Source organism: Danio aesculapii, chromosome 13, assembly GCF_903798145.1.
Source record: "Danio aesculapii chromosome 13, fDanAes4.1, whole genome shotgun sequence".
In the NCBI taxonomy this organism is placed as follows: domain Eukaryota; kingdom Metazoa; phylum Chordata; class Actinopteri; order Cypriniformes; family Danionidae; genus Danio; species Danio aesculapii.
This window is the reverse complement of record NC_079447.1, coordinates 16,891,878-16,911,035: the sequence shown is the minus strand read 5'-3', so window position 1 is coordinate 16,911,035 and position 19,158 is coordinate 16,891,878. Positions and strand designations below refer to the sequence as shown.

General features: G+C 37.3%; 1 protein-coding gene across 4 annotated transcripts in view; it reads right to left on the bottom strand.

Moving 5' to 3' along the window:
* The window catches only part of pacs2 (phosphofurin acidic cluster sorting protein 2), an 85,837-nt gene extending 69,155 nt beyond the window's left edge, over positions 1–16,682 (bottom strand). For all 4 annotated transcript variants that reach the window (XM_056471037.1, XM_056471039.1, XM_056471038.1 and 1 more), the window contains exon 1: positions 16,309–16,682. In XM_056471037.1, the coding sequence (XP_056327012.1) occupies positions 16,309–16,427 (119 nt within the window). In that variant the 5' untranslated portion in view covers positions 16,428–16,682. The remainder of the gene's footprint in view (positions 1–16,308) is intronic.
* Between the last annotated feature and the right edge of the window lie 2,476 nt (positions 16,683–19,158).

The window sequence follows — 19,158 nt, the reverse complement described above, 5'->3', positions numbered from 1 at the left end:
GTATCTAAAAAGGTCATATCAATAAATTTTCTCTTTGAATCATCAGGTGGCAGTCTTTGTACTTTTATTTTGGATTGCAGATTAAATAAGTTTTATTAAAATATATTTTTTACTTGTGTGTGAAATATATATATATTAGTTAAAAATATATATTTACTTTTTTCCTAAGTGTATATAACTACTACTGTAAGAAAATATCAGAATTTGTATATACTTTCAGTATTATCTTTGCTTTAACTGACTAGATCTAATCCTGTTTATATGAAATGAGCCTGTTGCCGAGTAGGTTTGAGCTACCAGAACTATTGCTATGACAACAACTCTCGGATGAGTTTTGAAGAATGAAACGATTCTGGATAGTGTAAAATCATCAATAACCAAATCCAGCTAACGGAGTAATCCACGTACAAAGAACAGACCCCTGATCTGCTTCAGCTGTGTGTGTTTGCAATCAAGGGGGATATGGACCAGGTGTGTGCGTGTTGCATGAAGGCAAGGGCATTTGTAGTTCATTAAAGAAGCAGATTTGTAGTTCTTCGATGTTCTGCGCTGGATCGCTGGTGACCGTGACACTCTCATATACATAAAAATTAAACAAGTTTTGTACCTACCTTTGACTACATGCAACGTTTAGATTTCTATGCTCGAAATATAAAAAAACTGCTAATGTTAAAAATATTTTACCCTATTAAGCTGGAGTCTCTTGCCTTAACTGTGAAATTTAATCTTTAGCAAATCTCTAAATGAATGTTAATTGCTCATGCTTTAGATTATAATGAGATTTCTCAAGATAGTCCAGAATTGTAACATCAGTTATCTGGTGTTTCGTAGTGCTCGGGACAAATATCTCTCTCCATCTCCTTCAGCATGACTGGGCAGGCCGTCTTCAACACTGAATAGGTCTTGTTGATGTGTAAATGTGGGCAGCCATGTGTTAATAAATGTAGGTTTCTGATGTCAGAAACAGGCCAGCATGGTTTCACTTGATGATCCCTTAGGAGACGTTTACACTTGTGTGTTTTACGCAATAATTGTTACATTATGCCTGGTGTCCACAATACTCTGGTATTTGTAACCCAGGAAAACAGAGAGCTCCGAAAATGCTGATATTTTGTTTTTATGCAATAAATATTTTGATATGAATATAATTTCACAATAACAGCTCTATTTGGAAAGATTTCATTCATTTAGACAGATTAGGATGATCAAGTCTTTTTCTATTCAGTGCGTTTGCATAAGTTCTAATAAAATACAGTGCTTATGATTTTGTGGAGAGTCTAACAGTACTCAGCTACAGAAGTTGAATATTCATTCATTCATTCTCTTTTCAGCTTAGTCCCTTTATTAATCAGGGGTCGCCACAGCGGAATGAACCGACGACTTATCCAGCATATGTTTTATGCAGCGGACGCCCTTCCAGCTGCAATCCATCACTGGGAAACATTCACACACATACACTACAGACAAGTTAGCTTAGACATGCGGTATTCACCCCTTACCACATGTCTTTGGACTGTGGGGAAAACTGGAGCACCCGGAGGAAACCCATGCCAACACGGGGAGAACATGCAAACTCCACACAGAAATGCCAACTGACACAGCGACCTTCTTGCTGTGAGACGACAGCACTACCTACTGCGCCACCGCATCGCCATAGAAATTGAATAATCAAAGGTAAAACAACATGGCAGTCACTGTATAAATTATTTGTAAAGTGACGGAATAATGCATTTCAGGCTGTATAGTGTAGACAGAGATCATTATTCTGAAATAGGGCTGCACGATTCTGGCTAAAATGAGAATCACGATTTTTTTTTTTTTGCTTAAAATCAAAATCAGGATTTTCTCACGATTCTGTAAATGTATAATAAAGGTTAATATGAGTAGGCTATTATTATTGTTATTTCTCAAACATATGCACCAATAATAATATTAGGTTTATGTGTAGGTTTACTGTTGGTTAAAAAGCTTAATTTTGTATAGACTGGTGTAGACTTGAGCAGACTTTGCCAATAAAGTGATTACATCAGAACACAACTATTATACATAATTCTGAATTATAAAGTTGAATTATTATGTTTGAGGCATATGCTTGAAATCTGTCAGACAACATTATTAGACCGTTTTCACATTTGTCATTTTCAACATTATATTGGCTACAGTAGTTATACTGAACCCGTAAACATTTATTATAAAAACACTTTTTGAAAGAAAAAACATATCAAAATGCAATATGAACATTATGCTTTCGGTTTCACTTTCACTGCCGAGTGTGCTCATGACATGGCTGCCGTCACTCTAAGAAAAAAAAAACAAAAAAAACATACAAGCAAATCATATTCCCGTGCGGCTCCCAAACGATCGCTCTGTGCAGCAAACTGAAGGCTACACTGTAAAAAATAAATCTGTAAAATTTACGGTGAAAAAACGGCAGCTGTGGTTCCCAGTATTTTACCATTAAAATACTGTACAAACCGCAAAAGTAATTTCTCATTTTTACAGTAAACTACCATATTTCATTCATTTATAGATGTAATAAGTCTGTATTTTGAATTACCAACATCTACACATCTTTTGTTACACAGATAGACACGTTAACACAGCCATATGCTGGTGGAGATGAGGAATTTACATAATGAACCAATGCTCATCACAAACAACTTTTACCACAAGCAGAAAAGTGTATCAGTGTATAGAAGGTGCTCAGTGTCATTCACACAGCTACTGAACACCAGTATGGTACACACATAAAATTAAAGTCAGAAAATAAACATTGTTTATCAACATAAGATGTAACATAAATCTCTAATGTACATAACTGATGGGGAAACAACTAAAAAGATCCATAGTAATTCTGGGAAAGTCAATATATGGTTATTCATTTGTATATATTAAGGAAACATACTGTCAACCAGGTTACGGACTCTTTCTGTAGCATTTTTATTTTTTTGCCATTGAAATCACTGCCATGTTTTACAGTGTATTTACAACTTTATTAGCAGTTATTCAGAGTCTATGCAGGTTTTGTTCACTAGACAACATTGTTGCGCGTCCTCTTGGTAGTAAACAAACAGTGCGTCAGCTCAAGTGTGATTTCACGGCTGTAAATAACCATTACATGAAGACAGAAAAGACATTTTTGGGTGAATTATACCTTACAAATACAGTTTGTGACACGTTTAACATCATTTGCAGATGTTCCTGTTGTTGAACAACGTATATAAAACAATATGAAGAGTTGTAATCCCTTTATGCTTCTCCCGAACTTGAAAATAAAACTGGCTGAATCGTAGCAATGTTGATTAAGATCGTCTAGTGGTCGAATCGAGATCGCAATCTTTTTTCAATTATTCGTGCAGCCCTATTCTGAAATGCAGTAAAAATGTCTGGACGAGGAGCATTTTCATTCTAAGACACCATTCGTGTAAATGGCACCTTAGACTCTGAACTTCACAGTTTACTTACCAACTTTTCATTCATTTTCCTTTGGCTTAGTCCCTTATTTATCAGGGGTCACCACAGCAGAATCAACTACCAACTATTCTGGCATGTTTTTACACAGCAGATGTCCTGCCAGGCACACCCCAGTACTTGGAAACACCTATTCACTCTGACATACACACACTCATATACTACAGCCAATTTAGTTCATCCAATTCACTTATAGTGCATGCCTTTGGACTGTGGGGGAAACCGGAGCACCCAGAGAAATCTCACACGAACACAGGGAGAACATGCAAACTCCACACAGAAATGGCAACTGGTCCAGCCGGAGTCGAACCAGCGACCATCTTGCCATGAGGCGACAATAATAACCACTGAGTCAGCATGCCACCCTTCATCTTTTCATAGAAACAATAACTCAAAGGATTATGTACATTTTGATTTGTCATGATCTAATAAACCTCCAAAGACCTATTAATCAGAACCAAAACCAGAATGAGCTTTATTGGCAGAACACACAATGACATTTTAATGGTTCACAGGAGCTCAGGATACATACACACATATCAACACAAGAAGACAGAAAGGACATTTGAATAAGCAAGAAATAATGTAAACAATGCACGTATTTACATAATAAGTGGCTATTCTTAAGTTGCAGAAACACAAAAATATCATTTAGTATGACCATAAAAAGGTATCATCTGATGTGCCAGCTATTCACGATGAGTTACAAGCATTATAAGCCCATTACAAAGGCACTGATTGGTTTGATTTTGAAGCTGTAGCCACTGTTTCAGTTTCTGTGAGGACATATGTGTTCCCACAAAAACGTATGTATCATACAACTAGGCCGGTCACGATAATCAATATATTGACTTATCGCACAACACATGGACATGACCTCAATATAAAAAGCCCATACATAAAAAACAATTCCAGCAACATTTTAGCTGATTGTGCAACATCTCTATCTCTATTGGAGGTGTCAGTATGGTTAAAAAGCACTATAGTATTTGAAATAATGAAATTTCTGATCAGCCAATCACAAGGCAGCAACTCAATGCATTTAGGTATGTAGACATGGTTAAAGACGATCTGCTGCAGTTCAAACAGAGCATCAGAATGGGAAAGAAAGGGGATTTAAGTGACTTTGAACATAGCATGATTGATGGTGCCAGACGGGCTAATCTGGGTATTTCAGAAACAGCTGATTTACTGGGATATTCACACACAACCATCTCTAGGGTTTACAGAGGTCAGAGGAGAAAGGGCAGACTTGTTGGAGTTGATAGAAAGGCAACAGTAACTCGAATAACTATTTGTTACAACCGAGGTCTGCAGAAGAGCATCTCTGAACACACAACACACCCAACATTGAGGCGGATGGGCTACAGCAGCAGAAGACCACACCAGGTGCCACTCCTGTCAGCTAAGAACAGGAAACTGAGGCTACAATTCACTCAGGCTCACCCAAAACTAGACAATAGAAGATTGAAAAAATGTTGTCCGATCTAATGAGTCTTGATTTCTGCTGCGACATTCTGATGTAGGGTCAGAATTTGCCATCAACAACATGAAAGCATGGATCCATCCTGCCTTGTATCAACGGTTCAGGCTGGTGCTGATTGTGTAATGGTGTGAGGGATATTTTTTGGCACACTCTGGGCCCATTAGTACCAATTGAGCATGGTGTCAACACCACAGCCTACCGGAGAATTGTTGCTGACCATGTTCATCCCTTTATGACCACAGTGTACCCATCTTCTGATGGCTACTTCCATCAGGATAATGTGCCATGTCATAAACCATCTCAGACTGGTTCCTTAAACACGGCAATAAGTTAATTGTACTCAAATGGCCCCCACAACCACCAGATCTCAATCCAATAGAGCACTTTTAGGATGTGGTGAAATGGGAGATTCGCATCATGGATGTGCAGCAGACAAATCTGCAGCAAATGCGAGATGCCATCATGTCAAAATCTCTAAGGAATATTTCCAGTACCTTGTTGAATCTATGCCACGAAGGATCAAGGCAGTTCTGAGGGTAAAAGACAGTTCAATCCGGTACTAGTAAGGTGTATTTAATAAAGTGGCCGGTAAGTGTATACTATTTTTGTGATAATACCATTTCAATATACTGTGTAGCCCTACTCCAAAGGGATTCTGCTATTCTCTGTATGTACAAACACTGGTGGCACAAGTCAATCTGTTTGTGGTGCTAAAATAATGCTAGGCCTGACTATTTAAAGAGACGGTTAAATTCTCTCTTCATTTATTTATCCTCCACTGCTTGCAAACCTCTTTGTGTCTCATCTTTAAAGGTGGAAAAAACCTCAAACTGATTTGGAGCCACTTGAGGGTAAATTATCATTTTTTGGTGAACTATCCCTTTTAATGACCATATTATGATTTTAAACTACACATTACACTATTGATGCTGTTAAAGCTACCTCAGAAAGCAGAAGATCCCACCACCAAGTAACATTTCAACACATTATCCAGCTGGTTTATATTATTCCAAACCTTACATGGTCAAATAGCGAGAGTTTTTCAGAATGTTACTTTCAGTAACACTAACAAATCTACTTTCCATAGCCACTCACAACCCTCAGCCTTGTATCAATCACACAACACAAACTTTCCTCAGAGCACTTTGTAAACACTGAATGAACAACATGATGGAAGCACTTCAGCTTTTCTTCTTCAGACTTTTAATTTCTAGTCTTTCAGTGGTCCAATCCCTTATGTTTTCATACCCTCTGACTGACTTCAGCAGGACTCTGACAGCTCAAGCGAGCGTGTGGATTATGGCAGCTACAGCGATCTAATTTTAAGCCCTTTAAATCTATCAAATCTCCAATAACACACAACAATCACTCAGGCTTCAGACTGTGACCTATTTTGCGGTGTGTAAATCTGAATGGCGATTCTTCTCCGCATTCAACACAAATTGAATTATCATCTGAGTGAAACAGAGGAGATCAATCTAAATGCACGTTCAAAACAGCTGCTTGCAGATCTGCACTTTTAGGCCGCTGCAAAAAAGTGGTGGTAATAATAACCTGAAGCTGACAATTTGACCACAAACCTCAAGGTCACAAATTTAGCATGGAAAGTTTCTCTCTTCAAAACACTCAACACTCAAACATGCTCACTTAACTAGGCATGGGATGATAACTGGTTTCAAGGTTTACTGTGGTTTGGAAAAGTCAAGGTTTTAAAACTGCTAAAATGTTCTGTTATATCGTTTTTAAGGTATATGTAAGGGTTTTTTTATGCGTGTTTATATGTGTTGTAAAGAAATGTGTGTTTTTGAAACTAATGAAAGACAGAAGTTATTATAAATGTTTCCTAATGTAAAATATATTGCTGTTGTTTTTTTACCCAGACATTTTTAAAAAGAATATATTTTAGAGCTTTATAATATATTTAATATATTATAGAGCTTTTAATACATTTACTTTTAGATATTTAATATATTATAGAGCTTTAATCACAATACTGTGATACAGTGAAACCTTGATATTTTTATCCAAGTTTATCATACCGTCAGAAACTTATACAGGTCCATGTCTAATCTGACACTTGTTTGTGTTTGACCTGCTTCATCTTATTGTTTATTTTGCTGTTGTGTTTCTTTTGGATGTTAAGTGTAGGCATGATAACCTTGGAAAAAATGTTACGCTATCACTGTATTGTGGTTACTGCTCTAAAATACGTTGCTATTTTTTAAAAATGTCTGGGTAAAAAAAAAAAAACAATTGAACACAATATATTTTATTTTAGGAAACATTTATAATATTTTGGAATAGTAAAAAGGCTAAATAATTCAAATAAATCATTGACTTCTGCTCTATACATTAGTTTAAAAACACAGATTTATTTACAGCACATAAAAAACCTTATATATACAGGAATTACAAACCTAGGTCACACATGACGTCACAAGGGTTCCCGGTTGCAAAAAGAGACCAGTTGCAATAGCAAACATGTTGTGTTGTGTGGTAGGATGCCAAATACGGAAAAACATAACTTTTACCGTACACCACACTGCTTGTAATGCCAAACGCAGACGTCTTTGGCTAAAAGGGAGCTGAATGGAGCGAGGACCTAATTAAAATGCTTGACTCTGCAGTTCTCATTCCATATCAGGTAAGTTCCCGCTATGCTGAATCATACACATTACTCGTTTTTAATTGCAGCAATGATTTCAGCAAAAACAGTTAAATATGGTGAATTAAACTGCGGACACTCAATGCTTAGAATGAAATGTAAAAATATAAGCTCACATACCCTGCCGTACAAGTGTAGTTCGCTGTCAGAATGCAGTTTTTTTCCTTGTTGATGATTACCCAGGCCTTGTACAGTTCTGTCTTCTTTCCTTGTCTTTGGTTAGGCAGAACCTCAGTTTTTAGCACTACAAAGTTTTGAATCTGGTAATCATGGAACATTATTTCTTGCACATGACCACACAGAACAAAATTGTTGGAATCCAAAGACTTGTAGGCCTTTAATTTCTCTGTTGTAAAATCACTTGGAGTTTCAATGAGATAGTTGAATATTTGGGGCCATTTCGTCTTATCCAATATCCATTGAGAGGGTGCCATCCCAAATGAACCTGTCAGACGAACGCCACTCACTTTAATGTTAATTTTGCTGAATAACTGTGCTTATCACAGGGTGACAGGCTGTTATAATACGCTGAAAGCATTATGTAAATAATATATAATATGTAATCAATATAGCTTATTTCTAAGACAACAACAAACTTCGTACCGAATCGGATGTCATTCCCTCACTGTAAATGCTATCGCTCCTGTTTTTTTCTGCAACCTCGCTGCGCACGCATCCTGAATGTTTACAAACATGGTAATTCGTCTATACTTTACATTTCATACAGACTAGCAGCAACTTTGCAGCTGCCTGTCGCTCTGAGTGGCGACCTGTTGCAAATGCAGGGGTGTGTAGGTATATATAGCACGAATACAACCAGCCTCTGAGCGAGCTGAGAGAGGATCATGTGAGTTCTACGAGTGTTCCTTTTGGCTCAAGAAAGTCGCTCTTTACTTGCATAAAGTTCAAGCATTCTCAACTTTGTCGCGTCGCTCGACACACCCACCTGGTCGCCAATGGTCACTGTCGCTCTCATAGATGGAGGTTGCCGGAAGTCGCTCGCTCTCCGTTGAAATGAATGGTCGCTTGTCGCTTTGCCGCTGCGAGTCGCTTGTAGTGTGAATGAGGCTTTGAAACCTGTTGTTTCTCGAACATTGAAACCAGCTACCATCCCATGCCTACACTTAACCCCCAAAAGCTAAAAAAAATGTGTATAAAAAAAAAACAATAAGGAGATGAAGCAGGTCAAACACAAAGGCGAACACTACAGATTTGTGTTTCATTCATTCATTCAGTTTGCTTTGGCTTAGTTCCTTTATTCAGCAGGGGTCGCCACAGCGGCATGAACCGCCAATTAACATGTATATATTTTACACAGAGGATGCCCTTCCAGCTGCAACCCAGTACTGGGAAACACCCATACACTCTCGCACTCACACACATACACTACAGAGAATTAAGTTTATTTTATTCAATTCACCTGTACCGCATGTCTTTGAACTGTGGAGGAAACCAGAGCACCCGGAGGAAACTCACGCCAACACGGGGAGAACATGCAAACTTTTTTTTTTCATCTTTGTTTCTATTGCGCTTTTACAGTGTAGATTGTGTCAAAGCAGCTTCACATAGAAGATTATAGTAAATAGAAAGTTTTCAGAGTTTAAGTTCAGTTCAGTTGAGTTTGGTTTAATATTTTACAGCTGAGAGTCCAAACACTGAGGAGCTAATCCATCGATCCAAACTCCACACAGAAATGCCAACTGACCCAGCCAAGACTCGAACCAGCGACCTTCTAGTTGTGAGGTGACAGTGCTAACCACTGAGCTACCGTGTCACCCCATTTATGTTTAAGTAAAAATAAATAAATAAAATAAAATCCTCTTTTCAGTTTTAGTCTTAATTCAATATCACAAGTCTAAGATTGTATACTTTACACAGTTAATAATAATAACAACAACAACAAAGAACTTTATAATAAGAATAACATCAATAAAGAAGAATATAAATGCTTTCTTAATTCTGTGGCCTATTTTTTACATATTTTTAAACAGATGTTTGTAAGTGGGGTGAAAAAAGTGATAGAGTGCATAGGGCCTTAGAAATTTAGGGGTTCCAACCCCCCCTCTCTTAAGTTCAAAGATTGCTAAAGTCTGATTTATACTTCTGCATCAAGCACACGCATATGGTTCGGCGTAGTCTCATGATGCTGACGCGCACCTCCCAAAAAAATGGAAGTACAAGCCACAACAACGCATAGCACAAGCGCTGTGGTTGGTAAACTTGGTAGCTCTGCTGAGTGTGGGCATTGCTGAGAGCTGTGAGCCCAATGGAGTGAGTGTTTACAAGTGTGGAGTACCATGAAGGAGCTCCAGATGTTTTGTTGTTTACCTTATGCTTAAAGTTGTTGCACATCTGCCGGTTCCCGCCTATGAATGAATGAGTTTTAGCTACTTGTTTATTAAGGTAGCGTTCAGAAAAAACAAAACGCCATGAATAAACTCGACACAGAGGAACATAAAAACCTACTGCCAGCAAGTGTTTCGGAAGTGTTATTTCAGAGCAACACAAACAGCATGCAGAAGTATAAATGCACGGCCACACAAGGCATGCGCCGTGGGTTATGCCGATCGATTGACGCAGGAGTATAAACCAGCCTTAACGTTTGTTTTCCAGGGGGGCCTTAATGGAATTGTTGTGTAAAGGGCCCGAAATTGCTGGATACGCCCCTTTATGTTAGTATTATTTATATACTATAATAATAATTATTTATAATTTGAATACAATTTTATATTTAAATTTCATAAAAAAAAATCTATTTATCTTTTTATATTTCAGTTTAAATTACAGTAATAAATTTAGTGCTTTTTATACTTTATTTTATTTCAATCACACTGAAAAAATTATATAGTTAGAAGCCCCTTTAACTTAGAAATTGTTAGTAAATTTCACAAAACAATTAGTAGGCTGAACTGAATCAGAAATTAGAATTGTAAATATATTTTTTACCTTTACATCTTAATAAGCATCTTTATTTATCTTCACGATCTCAGATTTAAACACTTTTTTGAACGTGCATCTTTAACAACTCTTATGACTATTAAATATTCACTAGAAAAAATAGACAAAGCATCCCTGACTGCTCTATGATAATATATTCACAATTCCATAACCGCCAAACATAAGACTAATTTCATTTTAGGGACACGCCCACCTCATCGAGCCCAGCCAATCAGACAACATATCAAAAAGCCACGCCCACAGCAGTGGAAGCCCAGAGGGGAAAATCCTCAGATTGAGCTTCAGATGAACAGCTGCTGTCGCTCATTAACTAGCTCATTAAAAACTAAAGTTCATGTCATCTTTATGGCAGAGATGTACGAGTGTGTCTCACCAAGATAAGATGATGTCGTTTCTCTCAGATTCTACTCCCTGCTTTAATGAAGTGCACGAAACAGGCCTTTAAATTAACACATAATTAAGTGCAGGAATTGTACGGTCAGATGTCGTGCTCCTCACACACATACAGTGAGCAGACAAAGGGGCCTGGGGGAATACGTGTCTGTGGTACAGTGGTGAATCTTTTATTATGATCAAGAATTCATAAGGCACATCTCCTTCTTGCTTTATTCTCCATCCGTCTCTACATTTACTCCACTTCAGGGCTGGGTTTCAAAGGGATGGTTCACACTAAAATGAAAAAACATCAGAATTCTGTAGTGCTTTACGTTCATTTAACTTGAAGAGTTTGCTAGGAATATTACTTTTGTGGCATATTTTAGGGCTGCACAATATTTCGTAAAAATGTGTGCACTCGCAATAGTCATATCGCAGCATCTGCAATTAGGAGTTTGATTAGAATTGTTGATCAGCAATGAAGAGTGTACAGTGTTTACATTTTACATTACATTTGATTATTCAATAATGGGGCAGGACATAATAGTGATTTGCACAAGGTGGTGCTTCTCATAATGGCGGATCGAACATACATCAATGTTGCAATTCTGAGATGTGTGTGTGTGTGTGTGTGTGTGTGTGTGTGTATGTATGTATGTATGTATATGTATGTATGTATATGTGTATGTATGTATATGTGTATGTATGTATATGTGTATGTATGTATGTATGTATGTATGTATGTATGTATGTATGTATGTATATATATATATATATATATATATATATATATATATATATATATATATATATATATATATATATATATATATGTATATATATATATATATATGTATATATATGTATATATATATATATATATATATGTATATATATATGTATATATATATATATATGTATATGTATATATATATATATATATATATATATATATATATATATATATATATATATATATATATATATATATATATGTATATATGTATATAAGGGTTGTCACAATACCAATAGTTCATCTTACGATACTATACCAGCTGAAGTATCACGATACCAAATAGTATTAAGATACTGTCATTCATAACTCAAATTATAAAGAAAATTGTCAGAAATATTATATTTTATGTTATAATAGGTCTACTTCAATTTAATTCATAATTCCTTTATTACTGAAAAAGTGTTTGCACGTCACTTCACCTTTTTTTGTTTATTTTGTAGATAACTGACCAACAAAAATAAATTAAAGTAAAGATACAAATTACACCAAACAAAATTCATTACAAAAAGAGTATTTTTCCAACAAAATTAGGCTATATGAAGTGGTCAGAAATGGTTTCAAATGTTTCCTGTTGCTATTTTGGGTTTTCATCTATTGTTTTTTTTTCAGTCTTATCAGGTAACAATCAAAAGTCATTCAAAATTTCACTTTGTGAGTAGCTCTTTTTAAGAGATTGCTGCAGTTGTTGTAGCTACTAAATCTTATTGACGGTAACAGAAATGAAACGATTCAGGTGTGTGTTTGAAATGTCAAAAAACATCAGAAAATGTAAAAAGAGCTCCACAGACTATTAAAATAAAATGGTCTATTGTTGTACAAAGTGTGAGCATTTTAGTGACCTTTCCACGTGCAACATAATCTATTGTAGATAGACCATTAATGACGATACTACCATTAACAAACTACAGTGGCACTGCCAGTATTTTGGAGCCATCGTATCGCGATACTAACATAGTACCAGTAAACTGTGCAACCCTAAAATATATTAAAAAAAGAAATACATCTTATAACTTGTAGATGCATTTTCCCCCTTCATTTACAAATGTTTTATTATATTGTGGATGGTTTTCTTGTGATATATCGCTGATATCGTCTATCATTATAGGGGCAAAATATCATGACAATATCGTGTCATATTACTGTACTTGGATATCTGACTACTTATTTCACTGTTATTTTTGCACTTGTCTTGTTTATTTATTCTTGCAATTTCTTTGATTCACTCCTCTACAAGATTATTACAATCAAAGTTAATGATTTTAATCCGAATAGAGCTATTCAAATCATCTGCCGAAATTGTATTCATATCGCAATACAAATAGCAGCAAAATACATTTTTGTAATTACAGCTTCTATTACATATACATTTATAGCAGGCTCTTTTTTTCAAAGTGACCTAGATTACATTGAAAATACACATTTCTTTATTTTCCTTGGGAATTGAACCCACAACCATGGTGTTGCTACAATACACACCCTTATGTAGCACAAAAAAACACAATATTTTATAGTAAACATTAACAATCATGCTGCTACTGATTTTGGAAATGAATCTAATGCAATTATTTTAATCGAATATTTTTACATTTTAAAGCTGTCAAGCTCCAAAATGAATAATACATCCAAAGCAAAATTCACACACTAAATTTCAAATTAATAGCTTGTTATGAGAACAAAAATAAATAATCACAATGAACAAAGCATTGAGCCTGATCTTTGTGAACAACATCAAGTGATTCATTACAAAGACGTGACTCAGAAGAACAAGTCAATGAAAAAAACACTTTCATTTTCAATTGTTTCTTACAGCTGAGCGTGGCTTCAGAAAACGTGTAATCTTCCTAGGCCCTGCTTTCTGATATCTTTTGAAGCTTAAAAACGCTTTACGATCTTAATAGTTTCTCCTGGAGGAGATGAGGGCGAGTAAATAATGACAGCAATTTCTTTTATGAGTAAACAGTCTCTTTAAGGTCATTTGTGGACACCACCCATAGATCATCAGAACTATTACTGTATGTGGGACAGAAACAAAAACAACCTGCATGCTAGAACACATTCGGTGCAAGACAAGCCCATTTTATCAGTCGCTCTGTGTTTTGATCCAGTTTATGTGGTTTGGAAGGAAGGAAAGAAAGAAAGAAAACTGTTTGTAAAAAGTACTCATCTTCCAGCAATCCAAGTTGAAGATGAATTTTGTCCTTCGATAGGATTTAGACTTAAAGGGCACCTATGGTAAAAAATCTACTTTTCAAGCTGTTTGGACAGACAAATGTGCATGTATGGTGAATAGACTGTCATATTGGCGTGATATAAGCACACCCAGTGCTTGTTTTTTCAAGTTAACAACATAAAAAACGGTGGACCAATTGGAGCGGTTTTCAAATCGACCGCAACTTTACGTAGGAGAGCGGTCCCCCCGCCCACCAATATTGATTGACAGGCGCGTCATCATATCCTAAGTTTGTTGATTCACGTCCGCCATTTTCAGCGTGAGTCGAAGCGATATGACTAAAGGAACACGCTAGCTCTATTTTTAGATGCAAGGCTCATTGGGCTCAACACAAGAGCAATATTCTCCACATTATCGCTCTAATCGGAATTATTGGTTGTATCTTTAGGTAGGTTTGCAAACATGTGTAAACGTGACACTTTTTAACACATTATAATAAAAAAATCTGAATTGTGTTTGAAACTGAACCTAAACTGGCACACTCAGAAGAACCATAATATTAATATTAAATCATAAAGAAGAGGTAAACTATGTGCCCTTTAAATCACCATTCATGATTATTAAAAAAAAATTAAAGCCAACAGCTACCAGCACTTTACAGGGCCATGAACCCCCCTATCTCAGCAGGGTGTTTTCATACCTCTAGTTTGAAAAAAGTCAGGAAAGTGAGTGAGTCCAGCTGCGCTCTAATAGCGGGATGAAAACAAAACCTTTGTTGCAGCACATTTATAATCGCAACACTGAAGACCCATGTCTCCAAACAATTCTTCTTCTTCAACTTGTTTTAATTACAGTTGGCAACACAATGTGGTGTCTCTCTGCTGTCTGAACACTGTAACGGTAAAAACAGTCTTCGAAGCTATCATGCATATTAATGAAGTTGCACCTCATTCACAATAGAGCATGCTATCTCTTGAATTAATGTTGACAACTCAAAGAAATCACGTTGTACACGCAAGTACAGACATCCAGTCTACATGCTGGAATACACACAAGGATCTCATTGACGTGGCGTAGCTTCAAAAGAACGAATTTGCTTGAAATAACGCAAAAACAACCAATTTTCACCTTTTTTTGTGAAATAGATGTGCCCTAATAGTGTTTTGGGGGGGGCAGACAATTTAATTTTTTTATGTTTAATGGACTTAAATTTATAACTTATGTTTAATTCACACACTTAAACCCAGGATTTTTTACAAGCCTTGTGAAGCAATGCCATTAACCTGTGCCATAAACTGAAAATGTTTTACAATTTTATTACAATAACTTCTTTACAAGTTTAATTTTGCCTTCAATTGTTTGTTTTTTGACTCTCCAAATGGATCATTATGAATCACCAAAGGGCACAATTTCAGCTAATTATGTTCTTTATCTTCTTTTTTTTATTTTTACTAAAGATATAGTCACCAACATCTTGCATTGTCTGAGGCCGAGTACATTAACAGCAGATTGTAATTTTTGTCTTAACTATTGCATTGAGGCGGCTTTGTGCTGGCTCAAAACCGAAAAAGGCCAGCCTAAATCTGCCTGCTCTGACCCATATACCTATGATAACGTATAAACTTGTATTTAAGAAGTAAACAAGCAGTTACACCTTGTAAATAAGCGGTAACGCCGCCTCCCAGTACCAATTAAAGTGTGCATAAATACACGTGAATGCCACTTCTACGCCACCTTTGCAGTGTACATTTGGCACTATTATAAATAAAGCAGCACTTCACTCGGAATCAAGGTGAAACTGTGAGTCAGAAGTACATCATGTTCTGCTGCCAGTGCATCTCGTATTAAGCGCTGGGTTATTGTGCGCGACACCGGCCCGTGCTGATGACAGCTCGACCCCTCCGGGCAAACCGATTCACAACAAACCGCGCGTGCCACCTTCACCCCGGCGCGGCGCGCGAGTGGAACACTGACGTCACAATGGCCAAAGAGTTTGTTTGTGTTCGAAGACAGAATAGAACTGTCAGCGCCTCGGGGTCGCGCCAATCATAAGGTGAATAAAATAATGAATAACAACAGTCATAATAACAACAACAACAATACATGCAGCACCATTAGACTAGTGATGATGCCATTTCGCATTTTAACAGTTGACGACGGGGAATGACAAAAACGTCACCAAATCGGCAGAACATCACTGGACTTGTGCCACCTTGATCTGATGCTGACATCAGTCCGATCAGACGCGCTCGATCAGTGCACCATAACGATAGTCTAACAAGTTCACACACCCTTTCTCTGTCTGACAGACCGACACACACCACTCCCTGTCGCCCGTGCACCTGCCAAACAGCCCACCTGTGCGTCCGATCACACACGACTCTCACCTGGGGATGCAGTTCGGAGAGGAGCCGTCAATCTCCCAGGTGGCGAACAGGTTCATTGGCACCGGTCTGTTGAGCGCTCCGCTCCCGGGGAAGCTTAACCGGCCACTTCTCTCCGCCATGCTCACTGCTGGTGTCCCGTTCACCTCAGCCCGACACAGTGCGAAAACTTCTCTCTCTCTCTGTTTCTCTCTGTGGAAAGCGCTGGGTCTAAATCCTGCCCACTCACACGGCTACTAATCCGCTGCTCTACGGACACGGGTAACCATTCACGGGTGGCGCGCTGATTCGCGAGCGGTGTCGGTGTGCAGCTTCATGCTGCTGTGTTTCGGGATTTCCACACCGCGCACCGAGAAACTGCAGCAGCCGCTCGCCGCAGGAAGTCACGTGACTGGCGCATCTGCGCTCTCGCACATTCGGGATGGCCAGTGCATAACGGGACAGTAGTGAAAGTAGCTACTTGGTGCTGTTTATAAACCCTAAGTCACGTCAAACTGCTAGGGTGCAGTTAGTGGATCTCAATCTTTTTGACTTCATTGTACTATATATTAGGAAGGCCGTTTGACACAATTAAATATTTTAGAGCAGTTGACATATCTAAAAAGACATAAGTATATATTCGGTATACAATTAACCAAATAACAAGAACCAACATTATTCTCATTGTTTAAAAAGATAATTTAATTACTAGTAATTAGTGGACCCCGCAGACCTCTGGTGGAGAACCACTGAGCTAAAGTTTATTATTCTAGTCCTTGCAAGACCTGTGCATTTAAAGAAAAGCATGCAACAAAGTAACTTACATCTCATGTTGCCCAAGATTTAAAAATCCAATATAAGTTAATAAAACTTCTATGATATTAACATGTAGTATATGTTCATTCATTCATTCTTAAGTCCCTTTATTCATCAGGGGTTGCCACAGTTGAATGAACCGCCAACTTATCCAGTTTATGTTTTACACTCATTCACACACATACACTACGGATAATTTAGTTTAATTCACCTAAACCGCATGTCTTTACATTATATTAATTAAAACTAAAGAAATAAATATGCATGTAAAATGGAAACTGACCATAGGTGCACTATAAACATCCATATCATTTTCACTCAACACAAATGTTATAACAGCAGCATTTTATCATCACTATTTGATAAACATATTTCACTAACATAAGATACTTGTCAACAGAGTCTAGTTGGTCAAAAAATGTTATCAAATCTTGAAACTGGCTTGTTAAAGAGATCAAAAAAGGATATTGTGAAATCAGATTTGATCATAAAGTTGCTTCTGAGAATCTTAGTTAAATGGCACCTGATTAACCCCTTTTTCAAGATTTAAGATGAGTCTTTTGTGTCTACAGAATGTGTCTGTAAAGTTTCAGCTCAAAACACCCATCAGATTATTTATTAGCTTTCAGAACATTGTAATTTTCTGCTCTGAACACAGTGTAGCTGTTTTTGTGGCCTGTGCCTTTAATGCTAGTTCTCCCCGTCCACCGTTCCCACGTGCCTGTCAGCTTGTGCGTCAGTCTCCGGCTGCATCAGATAAACAGCACAGTGACAGACATGGAGGAAGCAGATCTCATGTAACGTTTGTGAGAAATACTAGAGTAAGAACTTTCCCAATAATTAATTGATGTATTTGTTGAGGAGATAATTTAAGCCTTTCTGCAACGATAATTCACACACAATGTCATAACAAAGTTCACGCACATACACAAACACAGCGTGCACGCATTTAATTTTGCACTGTTTTTGCACGGCAAATGTGACAGGATACATGTTAATATTCACTGCTGTATGGATATGTTATGTTAATGTACACAATAAACCTGATTTAATGTCCACTATCCGGGATTGAAGTGTCTTCTTTTATAATTGTACTGACATGTGGCTGTGGTGATAAAGACAGTAAAATCGATGTAATTCATTACTAACATGCACCGTTTTAAAAACTTTCAAACTTGTTAAACTCATTCTTGATCACATTTGATGATGATTGATGATCACAGAAAGCTGAACAGATCTTTTAATCCTAGTTGCTTTACACACGTCCTGTCTTTTGATATGATTATACGCGATACTACAGAGACATGCTAATACTCGTCTGTCAATCAATTTGGTGGGCGGGGAAACCTCACTCCTACTTCATGTTGCTGTGGGCCACAAAATGGGAGGGTTTTGGATCCTATTTTAACATCAAGAAATTAGAAAATATATAGATTTATTGTTTATATCACCCCAATATAACTGTGGACACACTATACCTACACACAGTTCCGTCTGAACAGCTTACAAAATATGATTTTCATCATAGGTGCCCTTTAAGACTGGCGTATTACATGGGCTACACCAGCCTTCATGTGTATCCTATGTGATGAAAGCCTATTGTGATTTGGCAACTCAGATTTTGTCATTTAAAAAAAGTTGTGTCTAAAAACAGGTGATCCAATTCAGCTTTGTCACTGACAAAGTGATAATGAGGAAGCAAAAGGACAAGCTGTTCCAGCCCAATCTGCAGTAATTAACTGTCCTCCACCTGTCTGCCCTATTTGTCTCCATGTTTCTCAAACAACTCGAGTATTTTCATCAGTGGAGAACAAACCGCTCTCTGCAATCTGATCTCGATGCACTTGTTATTTGTTTGTAGTGTGATTTTATCTGTTTGCCCTTGAGGACGAGCGCGTCGCACTGCACTGCAGACACCAGTTTATGAGCATAAAAACAAGAGAAAACAAAGTGGAGGGAGGCCGTTTTGTCCTTGGACACTACAGAAGATGTAACATCGCCTCGCATTCATACTTTGCAATCTGTGGTTGCCGGGATCCTCATAGCAACACAGATCAA